Genomic DNA, 20,084 nt, shown 5'->3' with positions numbered 1-20,084 from the left:
AGGAGAGAGGAGAGAGGAGAGAGGAGAGAGGAGAGAGGAGAGAGGAGCCCTGCAGTTCCTCCCAAGGAATGAAGCAAATTAACACTGGTTGGGGACAGAAGGGCAGAAAAGCAGCCGCTCTGCAGCGTTAAGATGGGGCTTGCTTACCTCATGGGAAGTAAAAGGAACTAAGATTCCTATTCCCCCTGATAAGGTGGTATAAACAAGAGATTCGGAGCCTCCCGGGATCAGCGTGGTCTTCTGCAATGAAAGCACTGTCTCTCCCACGTGGTAATTCATAATCACTTCAGCCTGGAAGTCAACCACAGAAGCGAGTGTTTTCTTCAGCTCATAGAAAAGCATCAGGAGGTTTGATAGAGGAGAAGCAGAATTAATTCCGCCACCTGCTAGTTCTGAGACTGCTTTCTGAAGGGGAAGAGCCTTCCACCTGTGACCAGATGGCAGAGCTCAGCACGTGCTCAATAACCCTCTCGAGCTGGACAAGCAGATGCACACAATGAGAGAAAGCAGGAAAAGAAAAGGAGCACGCTGCTTCAATCAGGCCTCACTCAACAGGCATCGCTCGTGGTTTCAGAAGCAGAACTCAGCTCCCAGTGACAACTCATCACCCGCTGCACTGGGAGCAGAACTGCAGAGGATTTCACAGGAAAGCAGCACGTTCTTTTCCCTCAATAACCACGTGCACCCCACGAAAGGTTACCTTCTGTGATGCTCCATTAAGAAGCCCTCTGTCCCAGAGAGCTTTGTTGCCGGTGGGATCCTCATCTACCTCATCATTGGTGTTGGGAGGCAACCTCACCTGTGTTGTAAGAGCAGGAAAAAGTCAAGAGGCTGTGGAGAAGCTGTTAACATGCAGTTCTGAAGAATCTTTTTGGCCATTTCATGCTCACTGTACCATTGATTTGCCTCTCCAACAAGGGCCTCAGTGTTAAACATCTGCGCTGTCAAGACTCAAAAACGCAGACAGGGGCTCATGAGCAGCCTCTGCCTGGGCTCTGCAGGTCAGACTGGCAGGAGGCACAGTCACAGCACTGCTTGGAAGGTGCACATCAGTAATGAAACAGTGGAAGGGTGTGAATTGAGAAAACCACAGAGGACTGATTTGCACACGTTGGCCAGATCCTGCAGGCGTAACGCCTGCCACTGGCTGAACTCTGCCCTCCGAAGCACCCAGCACGCTGCAGAAGAAGATGAAAGTTCTGGCACATCGACCATCCATTCTTTCGTCCTCTGCTGAAAGCCAGCCAAGTGGGAAGAGGCAGCAATGACAAAGCCAGCTTTCATGAGGAAGTGTCAGAGAAAGTCAAATGCCAGCGCTGAGGGTTAGCCAGGGAAAGCAAGAGATAACCTGATGAGGGCTCTCACGGGCCCCTTCAGGGTCAGGAGTTTTGTTTCGAGGCCTTCGAGTCTGGGGACAGCTCTAATGCAAGTTATTGGATGCTTCAGAAATGCAATGGTGTTGAAGTTGTTTACTTCAGCTGAACTGATAAACGGCAGCCATCCACTGTGAGCACAGCGAGTGAATGGTACAGGGCGTTGTCTGGAGCTGAGCACAGATTCTCATTCTTTTTAGACAAATCATGGGTGTTTTAAGGAAAAATACTTCATGTCCAAAAAGTCCCAGCTCCTTCAAGGCACACTCACCACGCAGATGTTGCCAAACTTGTCTGCTCCGGCCACGGTGTCATAATCCAGGAGAGTTGCTGTGGTGACCCAGCGGGGATAAGTGTCATCAGCAAAGATGATGAGCTGATTCTCATTCCTTTTGTAGCGCACCCAGATGAAGCTCTCCTGAACATCTGAAACGATCACTCTGTGCCCGATGGTTTGAATCCCACAGATGTAGTTGGCTATGTGCTTTTGGGAGAGAGAAAGGGAAAAACTCGAGTGCTTCCAACAGGGAAGTGCCACTACCCACCCAAACTCCACCCTTCACCTGAAACAATATTTACCTCTGGGAACTACCTGGCTCCCTGCTTCCCATCATTCCCTCCACCATCACCTATCACTTACAGTATTCCACAGCCCCAAGTTAAATACACTGCCAATAAAGGGCCCTTGCAACATTACATGCACTGCACGGCATTCACGGCCTGTTAAGTAACACCAGCATCCAGAATAAAGTGCTCCTGGCAAACCAGACGTCAGCAGCACTGACTGCTGCAGTGCTCCTCGCCGCTCTCATGAAGGACCCAAGAATCACAGCATCACAGGATGGCTTGGGTTGGAAGGGACCTTAAAGGTCACCTTGCTCCAACACCCTGCTGTGGGCAGGGTTGCCAACCAACTACATCAGGTAAGCTTCAACTTCTCATGCGAGCAAATTTCTCATTTTAAGGAAAAAAGCAACAAAAACAAAGAAACAACTGAAAAAGCCAGGCCACTGCAAGTTCCCAGTGCACCCGTGAGCTTGCTGGAGTTCTGCTGTGCAGTACCAAGTAAATGGCACGGGCTCTGCAACCTGCATGAGAAGGAGGAGCAGGCAATTAAGAGTTAGAAAAACCATGCTCTGATACTTCTTAAAGTACCAGAATTGCTGATCAAGAAAGGAAGTCGTTTTAGTGTCTTTAAGTCCAATAAAGATTTTAAGAGAAAAATCCCATTTTCAGGACTCCAGCAATCTGAAGAGGCGCTCATTTACGTCATCCAGCTTCTGCCCCCAGCCCGCTGAGCACTTCACTTAAGGAAACATTCCCAGCAGTTGTTATTGTATATCTGGATGAGACCTCCCACATCTGCAGCAGATGGCCACAGCATCGCCACTTCAGGCCCTTCTAACTTCCTACACATGTCCACTTTGGGCCTGCGCTGAGCTGGTGCAGAAAGAAAAATGCCACGCTGCAATCAGAAGGGTGAGGGGAAAACAGCAGTCCAGACAGAGCTGCTATGAGTGCTGTGTGTGGACACAGGCAGCACGCTGCAGCAAGGCACAGGAGCATCACTGAAGCCCAAGGGCACACATCTGGGCTGGAGCAGCAGCTGAACCTTTGCTTCACTCACGCTGCATGGCAGCTCTCGCTCTGGGTCAGCTGCCACGGTGAAGAACAGAACTGTACCTTGTTCTCACACTTCCGAAGCAGCTTCTTCTTGCCCAGGTCGTACACACGCAGGAGCTTTCCCACTCCAATCAGGACTCGACCTTGGAAAGGGGCGATGGCTGCAGGAACCTCCTCCACGGGGGTCTGGAGAGAATTGGAAGAGGAAGACTGTGAGACGCCATCAACAGAGCTCATCTCACACCAAGCTCCACAAAACATTCAAGCTAATGGCTCGCCTGAAGCCCGCTGGCCTGTGCCAAGGCTAATCACAATCCTTTTGTACAGCTGGGGCAAAAGGTCAGTCCTCTGTAGGCCTTTGGACACCAGCACAAAGCACACGTGGTGCTAACGGAGCTCTGAGAAGTGCAGGGTGCTCCTCAGCAAAGTGTCAGACAGCTGTGTGAACCCCGCGTGGGGCAGGCGGCAAAGGAAAATGAAGACCTTGTAGCCTCTGTTGTTTTGCTTTTTCCCCCCAAAAGAAAGATTTTGTCCTTCGCCTAAATCCATTCAGATGCCTTTCGCAACAGAGGCATGACTCCAGCTCATCATCTGCCAGAGAAGCTCTGAAGCTGTCACTGAATCAACTTTGGTGCACCCCACAGTTCCAGTAACTCGGGGCTGAAAAGTCTCCCACAAGTACTTCATTATCAGCCCAAAAGGATCAGCCACAGCAGAGAAAGTGAATGGGCAGAGCTTGGAGTGATCCCAGCTTGGCAGAGCTGGTCAAGAGAAGTTACTTCACTCAATCAGCTCTGCCACCTCCAGCGTGGGTGTTGACTGGCAGCAGAAAGGGCCCTGGGCCAGGACAGAACCCACTCACTGCACCAGCACTGTAGGAAGTGAAGGAAACCACAACATTCCATTCCACGTGCTCATCTGTTCATACCTCGACCATGCTGGAAGCACATGGGAAGAAGAACAGAATTTTGTTTAAGCATAGTTCTGCTGAAACCTCTGATCAAGCTCCAGGGACCTCCAAACCAAGTTGGTCACAGGCGACCGATGCTTCCTACACCAAACCAGGACAGCATCAGAGGAAAGACAACAGCTCCACGCGGCCAGCACAGGACTGGGCCTCAGCACCAGGGATCGAGTGATCCAAGTATGAACTGACTTTGCAAACAAGTGCTCAGAGCAGCTCTACTAACTCATACTCCAAACTGGAAGCAGAGCTGTTTCTTTCCCTTCGTGAACGGAGTCATGAAAAACACTGCTCCTTTCCCAGTCGGACAGACAAGACACAGCTACTACAAAGAACTGTGACTCTTGAGAAGCCTGCTCAGTTCTCAGCCCTGCAGATGTTGTGGGGACATACTGTGGGGAAGGCAGCTTATTTTCTCCCAGGCCGTTTCCGGTGTTTAACATCCGCACAATCACCTTGCTGAGAACTGAGTACTGCCACAGCATTCAAGATGAACTAACAGCTATTCCAACCCAGCCATCCCACAAGGCCTTCCCCCCCGCCCTCACCTTGTGCAGAAACTCCAGCTTCTCACCGCCATTCACCAGCTTGTAGGTGTAGACAAAGCCCCCGGCGACAGAGCGCGGGTTCAGAATCAGGTCTTTGGCAACTCCCACCAGCACGTACCACTCCTCACCCGTGTTGGAGAAGCGGCACACAGCCACGCTGGGGATGAGAAGACACACCAGGAGATGAGTGTGACCACGACACAAACCAGTTCAGCACACAGGCCGGCCCCTGGCAGCACAGCTGGCACCTACCCAGGCACAGGCTCACAAGCCCAGCCTTCCGGCACTGAAATGACTTTCAGAAATCATTTTTCCTCCCTGCAGTAATGTTTAAAGCAGGCACCTTCATTCTTCCACACAGTGAGATGTGCTCCAGCTGTCCCACATGCCTAAATCATTACTTCTTTCTTTGCTAAGCACAGTCAATGTGCAAAGCTCCACTCGAAGCTGTTTTTCAAAGCTTGTTCCTACTCGGACTATCCGTATAACCTTCCCCATCTCCCACTGTTATTTCCTGCCTGGTGTCCAGCTCTGACACATTGGGAATCCTGGACAAAACAGGAAAGAGTCAACCTTTTGGGCTACGGTGGCTTAACTCCATCCCAATTGCTGAGGCACTTGTTATTCTTTAGTTATTGTGCTGGCCTGCCCCCTCAGCTCCTCTAACATTTTCTTTCTATCCAGTCTTCGCTCAGCTTATCTAAATGAGAAGGGGAAGTGAGAGAGAGCAACACATGGTCACGTTCCCAGATCTCTTATCTCTCACTCATATCCCAGTGCTGTTTTCTAAGCACAAACATTTGGAGAGATTTGGAGAACTCTTTAAGAGTTGCAGGCGTGGATGAGGACAGATCAGGACAGGCTGGGAAGGAAAGGCAAGACAAAAGCTTGAAGCCATGCGGCATTCAGTTCTGGGATTTAACCTGGCCTCCCAATAACGTGCTGCATCTGGATTTCAACTCTCAGTAACAGCCGAGGAAAACAGGAGGACTAAAGAAAAACCACCACCACACACCCAAGACTCATCAGCAGTAGAGGTTTTTTTTGCTGTGTCTGGCACTGCTTCTTACCTGAAGGCAGCTTCGTTCTGCTCTAGCTGGACCAGATCTAAAGTATTTCCCTGGATGGGGTTCATCACCCTGATGACAGAGGCCCACTGCCCGTTCCCTGCCTTTGGGGCACCAAAGATGGATTCAGGGAGATTCTCGTTGAGGAAGGCTGCAGCCATCTCCGCAGCCAGCTCCCTCTCATCTTCACCTGCAGCCTCCACCATTTCCTGTGGCACATTAAAGGACAGGGGTGAAAAAACAGCTCGTAGGATTTCCTTCCCAGACATGCCCATGCTCTGCTTTAAGTGCAGGTATTCCAGAATATGGCTTGGGAAGACATAAAAAACCACAAAGCTTCCATTCCCCCAGTAAATCTCTGCAGCTCAGAGCACTGCAGAGCACTGTCAGCTCTTCTCTGCCCACGAGGCAGTCGTCTGGAGAGTCTATTTCTCCAAAGCAAGAACTCTGGAAACAGAATTGAGCAAACTGAAGATAACAACCCAGAGAAATCCAAACATCCTCAAACGGTCAGAGAAAGCCCAGGGGATGGTGTTACACAAGCAGGACCGATCCCTGACAGGCAAGACTTTAAAACTTGCTGTAACAACACCCAAAGAAAAGAACATCAGAAGTACTGCATTCTTCTGAAATTCACGTGGTGAGGCAGATTTTCACCCATTTCAGTTCCTGCATTCAGAGCACAAAAGCCTCCAGGCAACGGCAGCTGGGAACCAGTGAGCAATTGAGGATTTCCTCTGGAGAACAGACCTGCATACCTATCCCCCATCCCCATTACCTCAGCCATCTGTTGCTTTCTCTGTGCCTTGGTGGCCTCAGTGTAAGCGTTGTGGTCCGTCTCAATGATAATCAGGTTGTTGCTCTCAGGGTGAATGACAAATTTTCGAGGTGTGTACTGCAATGGGAAGGCAACCTGGTTGAAGACTGCCCCCAATTTCTCCAGTGCCAAAATCCTGCGGGACAGAGACGTGACAAACATTCAGCACAGTCCAGAAGCAACCACCCTGAAGACAAAGGCTGGAGTTGAGCTTTAGGCCTGTGAAACTGGCTGGTGCTGAAACCAGCAGTGCTGCCTTTCTCGGGGCAGGCAGCCACCAGCAAATTGCTCCAAGGAGGGCAGGACTCGGGGCTTTGTGAGTCTGTGCAGGTGTGCCCTGCAGCAGGGGCTCTCGACTCCAGGGCCCTCACTGCCCCATGGTGCACTCTGAACACCTGTCCCTTTGGGGCACGCTCCTGTGATGCTGAAGCAAGTGTACCCCAAACTGAACAACGTGCATGTGAACACATCACCTGAGCATAAACGTGAGTGACTGTCTGATGTGTTACCAAGCACTCCTCAGAGACACTTCAGTTACAACACCATGAAAAAAGTGCCTGAACGGCCAGTATTCTGTGCCTGCCAGCTGAAATGCCAGTTCTTCTGGCATTCTGTGACTAAAACCCACAAGTTTCTGCAGGAAGAATGATTCCCTTAAAAGCAATGAATGCTGAAATACTTCAGTGAGGAGATATGAAAAAAATGCCTGTTCAAAAGCATGAAGCAAAGCTCCTGCATTTGTGTTCCCCCATTACTTTCACTTATCCTTTTTTTTTATATCTATTTAAGCTGCAATTTAAAAAGCACAACAAACAAATCCCTGTCATGCCACTGATTTCTCAGATCACATGCCTTGTTTTCTGCGAAGTAGCTGTTCACATCAGACTCTCCTAATGGACAGCATGTCTACAGTGCTTAACAACCTCCTTACCTAAGGATGACTTAAAAGTCACCTGGAGTACACCTGTTATTTCAGCAGGCTACGAAACACCAATCAGAGAGGTGCACCACACCATTTCTTCCTGACAATAACAAGCAACCCACCCTTCCCAATTCTTACCTAACTCACTTTATCTCTCTGCTACTCAATGTCTCACCCTCTTCCCTGCCTGGCAACCCGGCCCAGCAGCCCTGCTGCTCCCCATCACTCCTTACCTCAGCGTGTTTGTGGAGATGGCCACGATGCCCTCTGGGCACTGCTCAGATGCGAAACCAGACGCAAACTCCAGAGTCTCATAAGACAGGGGAGTCAGGTGGAAACGGGACTGATAGGAGTAACTGAGCCAGGAACGGCTTGACATGGCCAGCACCTGGGAAGGACACAGCACAGCAAGGCTCACTCTGATGCACACCAACAAACGGCGCAGCAACCCCATTCCTTCCCCGCTACACAAAGGAAATTCTTGAGGCTGGACTCTACCCAGCTCACAGCACACCTTCACAAGTACGGCTTGCTTTCAAGGGAAAATTCCACCTGGAAACTGTGTACAAAGAGGAACTTTAAACAAACTCAGGTACAGTAAGAACTATTTAATCTGTAAGAGCCAAGATCGTTCTTTTGTTTGTTTGTTTTGACCAAAAGCATCCTATCGAGGGAGCAGGTCTTGTAAGACAAATATTTACTGCTTCAGCACCATCTAAGGGCCGCAGCACTCTGCTGTAGAGTTTAAGAAAAATTCACTTCAAATTTTCAACCAATTAAGGGAAACAAAGCAGATGGACTTCCAACCCTTCAGGTTCATACATCTTTCTAACTTAATTTCAATGCAACTTTACTTTCTGCTGGCAAGAGCTGGAATGATACCGAAACACCCCCAGGCCACTCCAAGACAAACATCAACTGGCCACTAGTAATATTTTTTTTCTCCCCATGCTGTCAGACAAGGAATTAAGGCTGATCTCAATGCAGAAAAGCACCCAAAAAGCTGTTTTACAGGCATATATTCTCCTAGTGCTGCAAAGCATCTCATCTCCAACTTAAAGCTGGCAGGCTGGCAGCAGCAAGTCAGAGATTCATTCAGCTTACCAAACATTAAAGCAGAGATCAGATTGCCAGCTCCAGCCCCCTGTGCTGTCAACATTTCTCAACCCTGAAGGTGTTATCCAAAGATGAGTCAAGCAGGGGGTGGCTGATCTCCCCAGTGTCACATCAGAACAGCTAATAAATGGCACTTCCGATGAAACATGTTCTCCCCTCCATGCCAAATCCTACAAATATTTTCCTTCAACCCTGCATGATAACTTTGTTGACTCTGTCTAGAAAGGAGACGGCCATCAACTGCATCAAGTGGTCAAGGAGCACGGGGCTCCTTCAGTCTGTTCACTGCAGCAGCCAAGGTGAGTTTCTTTGCTGTCTCCGTGCCAGAGAATCTGCGCAGAGCTCTCCAGATAAACTGAAAATACAGTCTCCAGGTCAGATGACTCCAAATTCAGAGAAGGCAGGGCAGCACTACACATTACTTCCTCAGAAGTATGGGGAATACTAACAAGAATGAGGTTGTTTGTGAAAGAGCAATCTGCGAGGCAGGCGGCTCCGTAACGCAGTCATCCTCCTTCCCACCCTCACCCACCCAGCGCTGCGCCGTGAGGACGATTCCCCACCCTGCCCACCAATAACGAAAAGCGGGATGCTGCAACCTGGGGACTGGGCCCATAACCCTCCGAGTGCTGGCCTCACTCACCGCTTCTTGGCCTTGCATTCGGACTCGGAAGAGCTTCACAGGCCGTGAGCCCAGGTACCTGGTCCTGGTATCGGAAAGGTCACCCGTAACCGGATCCAGGACAGTTCGCAGCAGCACACCGTTCTTGGCATCAGCAAATCAGCAAGTTAGATCATGATTACAGATGGGAAATACCTAAATACAGCCTTCATGCTACTCCAAACAGAAGAGACAATTTCTGAAGAATGAGGCTCTTGTTTGCCGAGCTTCTGATATAATTTCCTCCTACAATTACTCTCTAAGTTGGCTCTTAATATTACAATCCGTAGCTCCCGTGCGCTCCCAAGGGGCAGAAAGGAATTGATTTAAAAAGTATAAAATGAAAAAGGGAGGCTGGTAAGTTTGGTATATCACAAAAGCCACAAAAATACTCAAGGTCTGACTCCATTTCCTAGTCCCTATTGCTACAAAGCATCTATCCAAAAAAAAAGCACAAACCCAGCCACGCTGCTTAAGCGTGCATTCTGACACGAAACTCGAGATTGCTCCGATTATTTTTACCACATGTTGAATTGTCAAAACAACATTTTTGGTTAAGGATCACAGAGTCTGTGCTGTATGCAACGAAAACCATGCAGCAATAGATTTATTAGAGCAGAGCCTGTGGTTGAGGGCAATCACTCCTTTGATTCTCTGCCCTACAGGCAGTTACTGAAGAACTGGCCAACAACATTTCACCCCAAAGTTTTTAGAACTCGTCCTCTTTCTGGAGGAGGAAAACACCACCTTGTCCTGCATGGTGTCTGAGAGAATATTCTGTCTTTCGTCTAGCCCAGGAATGTATGGGGAAACTTGCAGTTCTGCTAAGTCACATGGTGAATTCCCCACTTACAGTTGTTAAGCATGTTGTAACAAGGAGAAAACTATTAGGCTTTGTGCTGCTGCACTCTATGATGACATGGCTACTTGAGCAATCTGTCTTTCCAACAAAAGCTCACCAAGGCACAGCTGTCAGAGCTACCTCTCACCTGCAGTCCAATGTTCAGGTAGAGAAAGCCAATGGAGCCCCTCTCCCCCAGCTCGTCCTGCTTCTCGGTGCCACCCATCTCCACGATACACAGCGACTCGGGCTGTGCAGGAAGGGCCTGCATACTCAGCGGCTGCAAGCAGTCCTGGGGGAGACAGAAATGTTCCTTACAGAAAGAAGGGTAAAAAAGGGCACAATAGATGCTGGCTGCATGGATCTTGGCAAGGAAGGGATGGTAACAATCCTGGGGTCTGTGGAAGACAAGCTGGATCCTTTCCAACTGCCCTGGAATAGTTTGCTCAGGTTTCTCCATGCTAAATAACTGCAAAGTTTGCACTGCTTCAGTCATCCCTTGAACACTGATCTGCTGCAGGCAGAGAAATGATAATGCTGTTTTGCTGCTAACTTGCTTGCAGAGTGGGTTCACTTTTACTAAAAGCAGAAACAGGGAGATAAGGGGAAAAGACCAAAAAGCAGAAAATGCTTTTATATCTTATCATCTAAACTCCCAGACATGAGTAAGACTAGATAAAACTAGGGAGTCTGTTTCTGGTTAGGATCAAGGGCCACAGTTCCTCTCAGCTCTGCAGAGGAGAAAAGCCACGCAAGCTATTCCTTCCTGGTCCCCCACTTGAATGTGGAAAGACAGCACGCACAGCACGGCTCTGGAGCACTCTTTTGAACATCCCAAGCCAGAGGAAGAGGCGAAACCAGAATGGCTGCTCACCGAAGGGTCGAGGGAAATAATCCTGACAGTGTTGTCCACCAGCCCAACAGCAAGGAACCGGGAGCGCTGCTCCCCAGGTGGAACGTTGGCCAAACTCATGCAAACGACATCAGCCGACATCTCCTTTCTTTCAGTGTACTCATTCAGCTGTCCTGACTGAAAAAGAGAAACACAAGAGACTCGTTAATTAGGTAACGGGGCAGACCAGCACCTAAGTGTCTCTCCAAACATCTTTTGTACGCTTATTTTTAAGACGGTGTTTTGGATTTTATTTATAGCCTTATTTCAGCTACAGTTCAAATAACCAGAACAGCAGCAGGGAAGCGTATGGCTTCCAACCTCAATTATGAACTTCAGAGGCTCTAATTAGCCATTAAGTCATCTAACGTGAACCCAGTCCAGATTTGATTGACTCATTCCAGAAGGACTCTTCACTACAAAATCCTTTTCTGCAGCTTTGATGGAGTATCAGTATCTGCCCCAATACCTGTTGTGAACTCTTTCACAACATCAGTGCACGTACCGGGTCCATCTCAAAATAAACCAGCTCTCCTCCAGTCAGTGCTATCACTACTTGTCTCTGGTTCACAGCACATTTCACAATTGTTTTCTTCCCTGGTGTCTTCCATTCGTTCACCCTCTTATCTGCTCGGATGTGCCGGATGCCATCTGGGTACACCTGAAAGGAAAAAGGTCACATTCACTGCTGTATTCACCACCCCTTCCCAACTTTCACTTGGATTCTGACACAAAAGCCAAAAGCGAGCATCACTCTTGGCAGCGCTGACTGATTAGCAATGCAACAGAATGAACTAGGACAAAGCCACTTGCCAGCTGGAAGCATTTTGTCTTTGAACTACAGTGAAGAACTACCGAGTGCATTCTGAGGGAGCTCAGAGCACTTTCAGCTGGTCCAATTTAACTAACAGGATAGAAAAGGGCAAGATCAAGTGTCGTCTTCTACCAATCCACACCTTTTGACATGACAGGCACTACTGCAGAGAGCACAACCGTGCAGCAAGCAGCCACTGGCAAATGTCTGCAGACGTGCCAGAAGCAGCTTCCCATTACCTGTACTAAGGCATCATCCCCCAGAAGAGAGCAGGACAAGGTGGGTGTAGTACCCAGGAATCCAGAGTCAGTCACTTCTTCTACAGTCTCTCCGATAGACAGCACCAGGGTGGCGTTGACGAAGGACACAATGATATAGGCATCAAACTCATCTGGTCAAGTGAGACGGGGGGAAAAAACAAAAACAAAAAAAAGGCTGCTGATTAAACAAATGTAAGGCCTCCCAACGACATTAACAGTCTGACGAATGTCTAGCAGCTGCTCTTCAGCAGAATTCCTGTGATAATTACATCTGCTGGCAATATTGTGCAAGTTCGTCCTAGGACACCCTGTGCAAAAGCCGCCTGCTGCTCGACTCCAAGCAACAGGAGCAAGGCTGGGCCGGGGGATCGAACGGCGACGCAGATACACAGTGAGTTCATCATGATCTGGAATCTGGTGAGCAACCTCCTGCCTACTCCTTTTTCTTTTTTTCTTTCTTTCTTTCAAGGACAGCACAGGGTCTAAAGCCTCTGAGACACTTGCCCCGCCTCACACAAGAAAATGAATCCAGATTTAACAGCCAGCAAAGTCAAATGAAACTCAACTCCAGTAAACCGAAACAGATGGAATCTATTTGCAGAAACGACATCATGGATGCTATGAACAGGAGTTTGCAAGACCACATCTCTCGTTTGTATCCACATAATAAAAGGCTGAAGACAGCTAGAGCGGAGGAGTTCAGGACTAGCCTGCCTGCTCTACGCTCACCCAGAAGTTCAACTAGCTCTCATTCACACAGCATCCATATGGATTTCCAGGATGAGAAGCAATTACATTTTTAAAGACAGAGCAGCAAGTGTTGACTTTCACTTCTACTGGAATTAACAACAGCATTGTAGCTACTATCTCCAGTGCTGGCTTCTCTCAAAGGAGACAGCTTGGGAGAGTCCAGTAGCTTGGACGTGAAAGAGCTCTGCTAACAGAAATAGATTTAACAGCTCACATGGAAGCAAGAAAACTCTGTGGGAAACGGGCAGTAGGACAGGGTGAAGGACATGCTCTGGTCCACTACTGCCGTTTGCATTCTTCCAAAAGAGAGAGGCATGAAAGAGAGAGAGTAGAGCCTCATTAGAACAGAACAAAAGTAATGGGAACAACGAAGTCTGCTGGGAAATGCAGCCAGGAGTCTCAATGGAGAAATAAAACTGTCTCAAAGCAGCTACTTCACTCCTGATGCTGTTGCCACGGAAGTGCTACTTCTTCAACAGGAGGAATTCCCCATTTTAACCCAAGAGCTCAAACTTATGCACCACAGCACCATGAGAATAAGCTGAGGTGAGGCTAAGAGAGAGTTGCCCAGTTCTGGCCCTTCAGCAGGGTCACCATGATTAGCTCGCAGTGGTTAACGAACCTCCAAGTGCATCAAGCAAACGGGGAGCCCTCATTGGGATGAATACAGGATGCCAGCAACTAACACGTATCACCTTAAATCAATCAGTTGAATTGGGATAATTGAAACAAGTGCTTCAGGAATAGATTGTTTTCTTACCCACCCTGCTTAGAGGAAGGTGTTGCCAAATCTGCTGTGTCATATTTATAACAGAGGTCTTACATACAGCTGAAAATATGCGAGTGAAAAAAAAAAAAACATCATTTGTCTCTCCAACATCTGGTATACAGGCCACAGCTCTGATCAGACTGAGGAGCTTTGTGCAGCTAAAGCAATTCCAGCATTGCCCTGTGGCACAAACTCCATTACTGCTCTGTTAAGCAATCACAATCCAAAAAACGCAACGAGCTCCCGAAGTGCACCAACAGGAGCAGGTCTGCGTCAGGAAATCAGGACAGGAGACCTGAACCTGTACACTGAAACTGATTAGTAAGGCCAACTACTTCAATACTTGGCTTAACAGAAGAATTCCTCTGACATTATCAGCAGATGCTAAGAGTTCAGTAAGATGCGCGCTATTACACAGCCTTTTTCTCCACACTACATAAGACCTTCCCCTAAATCTTGCATGCATTTTTCAACACCAAAAGCCTACAAGAATTCCTTGACTGCTTTAGCTAGATTCTAGCTGTTCACTGGCCTTTAATTCATAAATATCTCGTAGACAGGATGTGCTAAAAATTCCATTTCAAAGACCATCGTCACTTTCCAAACTCCTTGAAAGCTACTGCTTTTTCCCTGGAGGCTGCCATTCCCATGATAAACGGCCACGTCCCAGCTGGAGGCTCAGCCATGTGATTTGGAGCAGGACAAAGAACTCCCATTTGAAAGCGAAACAGATTCCCTTAGTCCTACTCCAAACGAAACTCATTCTTACCTCTTAAGACTTCTAGCTCTTTCTTTTCACTGGTTTGGTTACATTAGAGCATGTCTTTAATTCTGTGGCAGTAATAGTGACAAGTGCATTTTTGCTCGAAGTCCAGTAGCGTTGCTTAATGCCTCTCTGCTGGAGCTTTTGAAATAAAGGGTTTGATTTACCAGAATGAAGTCAGTGAATAAGACGCATTCATCCCCATACAAACAATGCAATTTTTGCTTTAGAAAACTGCCTGGTTGAAATTAAGAAGACTAAATCCCCGGGGCACACTGAGTATCCTCAGTCAGAAAAAGAACCATCTATTTTAATATGAAAAGCTATCTGCTTAGCTCTTTGCAATCCCAAGCACAACATCAGGCTGCCCAGAGTTCTGAACAGATAAGACATTATTTTGTGTGCAGACACAGACTTCAGAGATGTTCATTACTGCTCTAATTGCTCCAGTTAGCTCCCTTTCAGCTAGCAACAGAGACATTTTAATGACTCCGAAGAACCACAGCTGGACTCATTCTCCTGTGCCTTCATTACGAGTTTTCTGCAGCTTCATGCACACGTCAGGATCAGTTATATAAACACCACATTTCAGCCCACGAACGTTACACTACCATCCTTTTTGCTACTTGTCATGAATTCATTTTGAGTCAGTCCATGAAAATTCCATTGTGAGAAGCCAGTCCACACCCGAGAAAAACCGAAAGTTTTTCATGCTCTGCAGCACTTGGATTTGCAGCGATGCAAACACAGCCACCACTAGTTAAGACAGGTTCAGTGCACAAATAGATGAGCAGTGACAAAGTTCAGGATTATTCTCACTTCAAAGACACTGATGGGATGACAGCACATCTCCCTAGGCTTCTGTTTACTACTGCATGGAGCTGTGACTCACCACACATCACTTCTGGTGCGAGAAACATCAGGCAGTGCCTACAGACTGTTAGGACTCAGCTTACATCCATCCCACTGCAAAGCACACAGCCCTCTCAGCTTGCAGTCCTCCACATCCAACTGCAAAAAAGGGTCTGGTCCAAATTCCACATGCTTCTTGTTTGATGGGCAGCCACATACAAGCAACCGTGCCAGCAATACCTACAGGTGCTCCAAGCACACTTGTGAGGGGATAAAAACCAATTATGTGGCTGGGAGCCAATCCTGTCTAGGAATGGAGCTGAAAGCACCCTTGAAATGTGCACCACTGACTGCAGAGATACAGTCAATTATTTTGTTCCTTGGAGATCCTGAGGTGGAATGGAAGTTGCTTTGTACTCCTCAGCTAACCATCTCCAACTACAGGACAGCTTTCAGAACTCATTTACTGAAAAGCTTAGCATAGAAGCAACCCCGTGATTTTGGGATTCTCTGTGGTTAACCTGTGGGACAGCTCAGCAACCCCTAGCAGTATGTACACACCTGTGGTGATCAGCACCTCCACCACCAGCCACCTGTGGAAGAAAAAAAGAGGCTTGGTATTGGTAGTGTGTATCACCACGTACCAGCCAGGGTTAGTGTTTGCTTTGAAGGCTGCATGCTTGTGTGTGTCTTACAGAGGCCTCGCAGCATGAGCACGCTGTGGCATTGAGAGGGAGCCAGGCAATTCGATGCTGAGAACTCAAAAAAGCAGCCCTTGTGCAGTTTCAGGGTTAGACAGCTGTCTGAAGGGGTCCTGCAGTCTTTCTAATTATACACAACGTTGGCTGTGAATTCAAAGAGTTGTAACTTGGTGACTGGTCTTATGGAACTTCCTGTACAAGAAGTACTAAGGTCACAGCAGCAACAGATTGCAGCCCTTCTGAAATTGCTGAGATCCTCGTGCTGAGACTCTAAGAATTTGGTGGAGGAAAAAAGAGGAGGTAGTGAGATTAGCAATGGTCCTCTACCTCCTGAGAGTCAGTCATCCTCTGCAACCCCAACAGAAAAGGTTGTAAAATTCTGAAATGATGTTAGAAGGCTCAATTTTTTAAAGGAAAAGAAAGTTACCTACTTCTTTACCAGGACTGGAGCATAGATTTGCCTCTAACACACTGGAATGCCTCTTCTAAAGAAAAACACATGGTTTGGAGAGGAACTGTGGAAATATTTTCCTTCTGTTCCTTTTTAGTTCTGGAGAACATGCAGGAACTTCCCGCTCAGAGCTTTTTTCCTTGCTGCTCAGGCAGTACTTGAATCTCAGAACAGTACAGAAATCAAAGATAGGTCTCAAATGACAAGGTAAATCCTACAGCAACGTCTGAAATTTCCACAGGGCTACAGGATCCCTGGAAGACACACTACCCTAAGACTGCTTAAAAAACAAGAAACCATATCAACACAGAAGGCTGAGGTCTTCACTGCAACAATCTGGCATTTCTGCACCCGGTGCATAAAACTACAGCGAGTCTCTGAAAGATCTGCACTGCCTCAGAAATAGTTATGGAGATTTACAGTACCTAGACAATTTCATTTCAAGCTTTTTAGATATTTCTGAGGACTTGTTCTCACCTCCAGCAGAAAGGCAGGACAATGGAATACGTTTCCTCTCATCTTTCACAATGCAAACTCATTATCTGAGATCAGGAAAAAAAAAAAACGAACAGCCCGACAACCCAGTGCCTTTTGCCAGTTTCAGTTACAGAGCTTCCTGGAAAGAGCAGCACCCAAACCCTGCTGGGTTTTTGAACAGGCAGCATGTCCCACTCCAAACAGACTGTTTTCTTTACAGATATGCACGGAGGGAAGCAATAGAACAGATACTACTGCTGATTTATCTGGGTTTTTTCCATAATTTTTACCCGCTCGCTCACAAAGAGCTGATTACTGCAGTTGTCAACACGTATGAAGAATAGCAAGCACGCTCCAATAAAAAGCATAATCACTGCCTATGAATGTCAGAGCAAAACCTTCCTGGGAACTGGGAAATGAGAAGTTCAGCAGCTTCAGGCTGTAAAGGCACAGCTGATGCAGCACACTGTGCGATGGATGGATGCAGCTGTGAGCAGTTTCTTTGTCAAAGGGAAGCATGACGATTCCAGGGGACCAGAGGGCGGCTTCAAAGTGCCAACAGGTGGCTGCAAAACACCCCCTTCCTTCAGCTTAAGGAAAATACTGCATACCTTCAACGTGTCTCCTCACAGTCCATACAGCATTGGGGTTACCGGGCAGCTCTGAGACGGCCATTTCAGATACCTAAGAGAAAACAGGAACCAGGTTCTTTTGACAATGGAGGTTTAGGCTTGCTGCAGTCCTACTGTCATAAACAATCAGCAGTTTTTAAGCTTTCCCACAATTGGACAGGAAAGCTAGCAAATTTCCCACTCTGTGCTCTCCCTTCAATGCCAGATGTGCAAGGGGGGTAGAATATATTCATCAGTGATATTGCAACATCAGAGCTCCAGAAGAGCAGTTTTAAAACAAGGTCAACCACCCCCAGCAAACAGATAGCAGAAGCAGCTGACAAAGACATTGGGAAAGTTCCAATTCAATACACTCAAGCATTAGAGAGAAAACGCAGGTGGTTTAGAGTCAATAAAGCAAAAAGCCTTTGAGCTTGTACAAGTAAACAGCAGTCCTTCTGTTTCCAAGGCACAAACCTAGGAAGTTACTCTCCCTCCAGGCTGTAGCAAAAGAATCATCCCTTCATTAGAGCACCCTTATTGCTCGGATTGCCTCCTACGTTCCTTGCCCCTCAAGCTGTTTTTCTAATATGCTGGAAGGTTTACCTCAAGTCCATGTCTTAGAACCCTCAGAGATGACCGTGGCCCCCGACCGCAGGCCACATACAGCTGGGGTGTGTCCTCATTGGCAAGATCTGCTATCTGCATGGAAGCAGATAAAACAAAACTGAGCCACAGGAAGAGAACAGACCAGTGAGAGTCTTAAGCAGCTGGCTGAGAAATCAGCAGACCAGCTCTTCTATCAGCATTTACTACAATGCAATGTTTCTGGAAACTTGGGGTAATGCATCTTTGCTGACTCTGCTCGCACACAAAAGCATGGAAAACCAGCCATGCACCTGTAATCAATTCCTCTAAGTGAGAGGGCCCTACGAACAGAAGGGAGCTCGCTGACAGCAACCTACCTGACAACACAGAATAGGAGACAAACTGTCCAATTCATCCACCAGCACCAGGTTTTTGAGAGGTCGTGGCTGAAAAAAGAATGTATCTCCTTCCTCCAGAGGCATGGCAGAAGAGAACTCTGGTTCCTCATCATCATCACCCAGGTGGGCTATCTGGTACAGATAACTTGAGACACAAAGTGAAAGAAACAGCATGTTCAGTGCTGAGTGTATTCAGTCTTCTCTAATACAGCCCAGCCAAACATTCAGCATGATGGAGGGAAATCCTTCCCTGTATCACAGTTATTAAAATTTTGCCCTAGGGGTTATTTTCTTCATGGAAAAAAAAAGAATAAAAAAAAGTATTAGAAGGGAATCAGATGCTCATTAAATAACTAACTAAAATCATGGTCTTGTTTGTAGCTGTCACTGGCAAGGTATGGCAGAGTTTCAGTGCTTTCTGTTTACCACGGAGCCTTTGAGACACTCCAGTGTTGGAGCCAAAGCATTAACTGACAACTGAAGCCACAAGCAAGGCTGAGGACTAAAGCCACAACTCCAGTCAAGTATTTTATTGGCATATCCTCACCTTGTTATTCTCAGCCCCGCTCCCCATTCCATTTTATGACCCTAAGCAGCACAACAATCAAGCTGAACTTCAGAGGAAAAAAAGAACTCCAGAAATACAGAGCAATGTACTTCTTGTCTTTAATGATCGTCAAATTAATGTGCCTCCCTCAAAAGCCTGCTTTATGCAGAGGAGTTCAGATTCACTCTGGCAAACTGGTCGGAACTCCCCCAGCTGGCTGACTCTGCAGATGCAGGCAGGAGAGCATTAATCTCCATTCCTGTGAACGCACAGCTGCAAAGCCACCCTCAAAGGCACATGAAGACTTTTTGGAGTATTCTACACCCCCTGAATAGGAAAAAAGAAGGTCCTCTACAATACTTCTATTAAGAAAAGGACCGTACAGCTACTGATAAAAAACCCTACCAGCTCCTGAGTCTGCAGTTACATTTTGAGAGATGCTGTAGTCCACTTGTACGTATAAGTTCAACCAAAATTGATCAAATGAACCATCAGGAGGTGACTGATCCTACCCAGAATGGAACGCCCACTTCTTCCAACCGCAGAAACACATCATCTTTTGTTCACTGCACTACAACATTTAATCTGGGATCAGCAAGAAGAAAATTCCCCTCTTCAGTCACGCCACGTGAACAAAGAATTACTCTACCCATTAAAACTGAGATGCTGTCTTTTTACTTTTAGTGAAGTCAAGGGTCAGTCTGTGCTCACAGAGCGTTCCAGGGGAAAACCACTGGTGTGAAACTGTTTACTCACTGGTTTCCAAACTCAGATGCCACAAAGAGAAATCCTGTCTTCAGCACACACATGGCAGCAGCTACGGGCACGGTGTCAAAGTACTTCAGTCGAATCTCAGTGACCTGAAAGCAGAGGAAGACATGAACTTACCAGCAAGGCATTAAAGCTGTACATGTGTGACTTAAAAAAAAAAAAAAAAAAAGGCACCTGATTCAGTGTAGCAGAAATCTTTTCATTGCTTAATACTAGGGTAAGCAGCAGCAAGCTACTTCAGTTTAAGTTAGGTATTTCAACTTACAGACTAGCTGGCTGTGCCAAGCTAGTTTCCTGAACTCACATCAAGATCGACTGCAGCACACAAACCAGAACTCTGCACGCCCTGCTGTCACTACGAGGAACAGCAGTTATAGCTGTGAGCATAACAGTATCACAAAAAACGTAGAATGTGTGCTAAACCCAAAATATTGTGTATTTATCACTTCAGAGAACCAGGCAAAGCTATGGACTAAGAACTCTCTAACTGTGTGTTTCTTGTCACTCT

General features: G+C 47.2%; 1 protein-coding gene across 4 annotated transcripts in view; it reads right to left on the bottom strand.

Annotated features, from left to right (window-relative positions):
- The window catches only part of SF3B3 (splicing factor 3b subunit 3), a 28,261-nt gene that overhangs the window by 2,160 nt on the left and 6,017 nt on the right, over positions 1–20,084 (bottom strand). For all 4 annotated transcript variants that reach the window (XM_042834754.1, XM_042834755.1, XM_042834756.1 and 1 more), the window contains exons 8-24: positions 19,562–19,665; positions 18,238–18,403; positions 17,879–17,974; positions 17,273–17,345; positions 11,878–12,029; positions 11,330–11,485; positions 10,807–10,962; positions 10,081–10,224; positions 9,074–9,196; positions 7,548–7,702; positions 6,354–6,528; positions 5,579–5,784; positions 4,509–4,665; positions 3,057–3,182; positions 1,645–1,857; positions 701–799; positions 148–291 (exon numbers count right to left, since the gene is read on the bottom strand). In XM_042834754.1, coding sequence (XP_042690688.1) covers positions 148–291; positions 701–799; positions 1,645–1,857; positions 3,057–3,182; positions 4,509–4,665; positions 5,579–5,784; positions 6,354–6,528; positions 7,548–7,702; positions 9,074–9,196; positions 10,081–10,224; positions 10,807–10,962; positions 11,330–11,485; positions 11,878–12,029; positions 17,273–17,345; positions 17,879–17,974; positions 18,238–18,403; positions 19,562–19,665 — 2,445 coding nt within the window. The remainder of the gene's footprint in view (positions 1–147; positions 292–700; positions 800–1,644; positions 1,858–3,056; positions 3,183–4,508; positions 4,666–5,578; positions 5,785–6,353; positions 6,529–7,547; positions 7,703–9,073; positions 9,197–10,080; positions 10,225–10,806; positions 10,963–11,329; positions 11,486–11,877; positions 12,030–17,272; positions 17,346–17,878; positions 17,975–18,237; positions 18,404–19,561; positions 19,666–20,084) is intronic.

Source organism: Centrocercus urophasianus, unplaced genomic scaffold (genome assembly GCF_019232065.1).
Source record: "Centrocercus urophasianus isolate 14NV4802_14NV808 unplaced genomic scaffold, USGS_Curo_1.0 seq_49, whole genome shotgun sequence".
In the NCBI taxonomy this organism is placed as follows: domain Eukaryota; kingdom Metazoa; phylum Chordata; class Aves; order Galliformes; family Phasianidae; genus Centrocercus; species Centrocercus urophasianus.
Note: the sequence above shows the minus strand (reverse complement) of the source record. Positions and strands in the feature narration are given on the sequence as shown.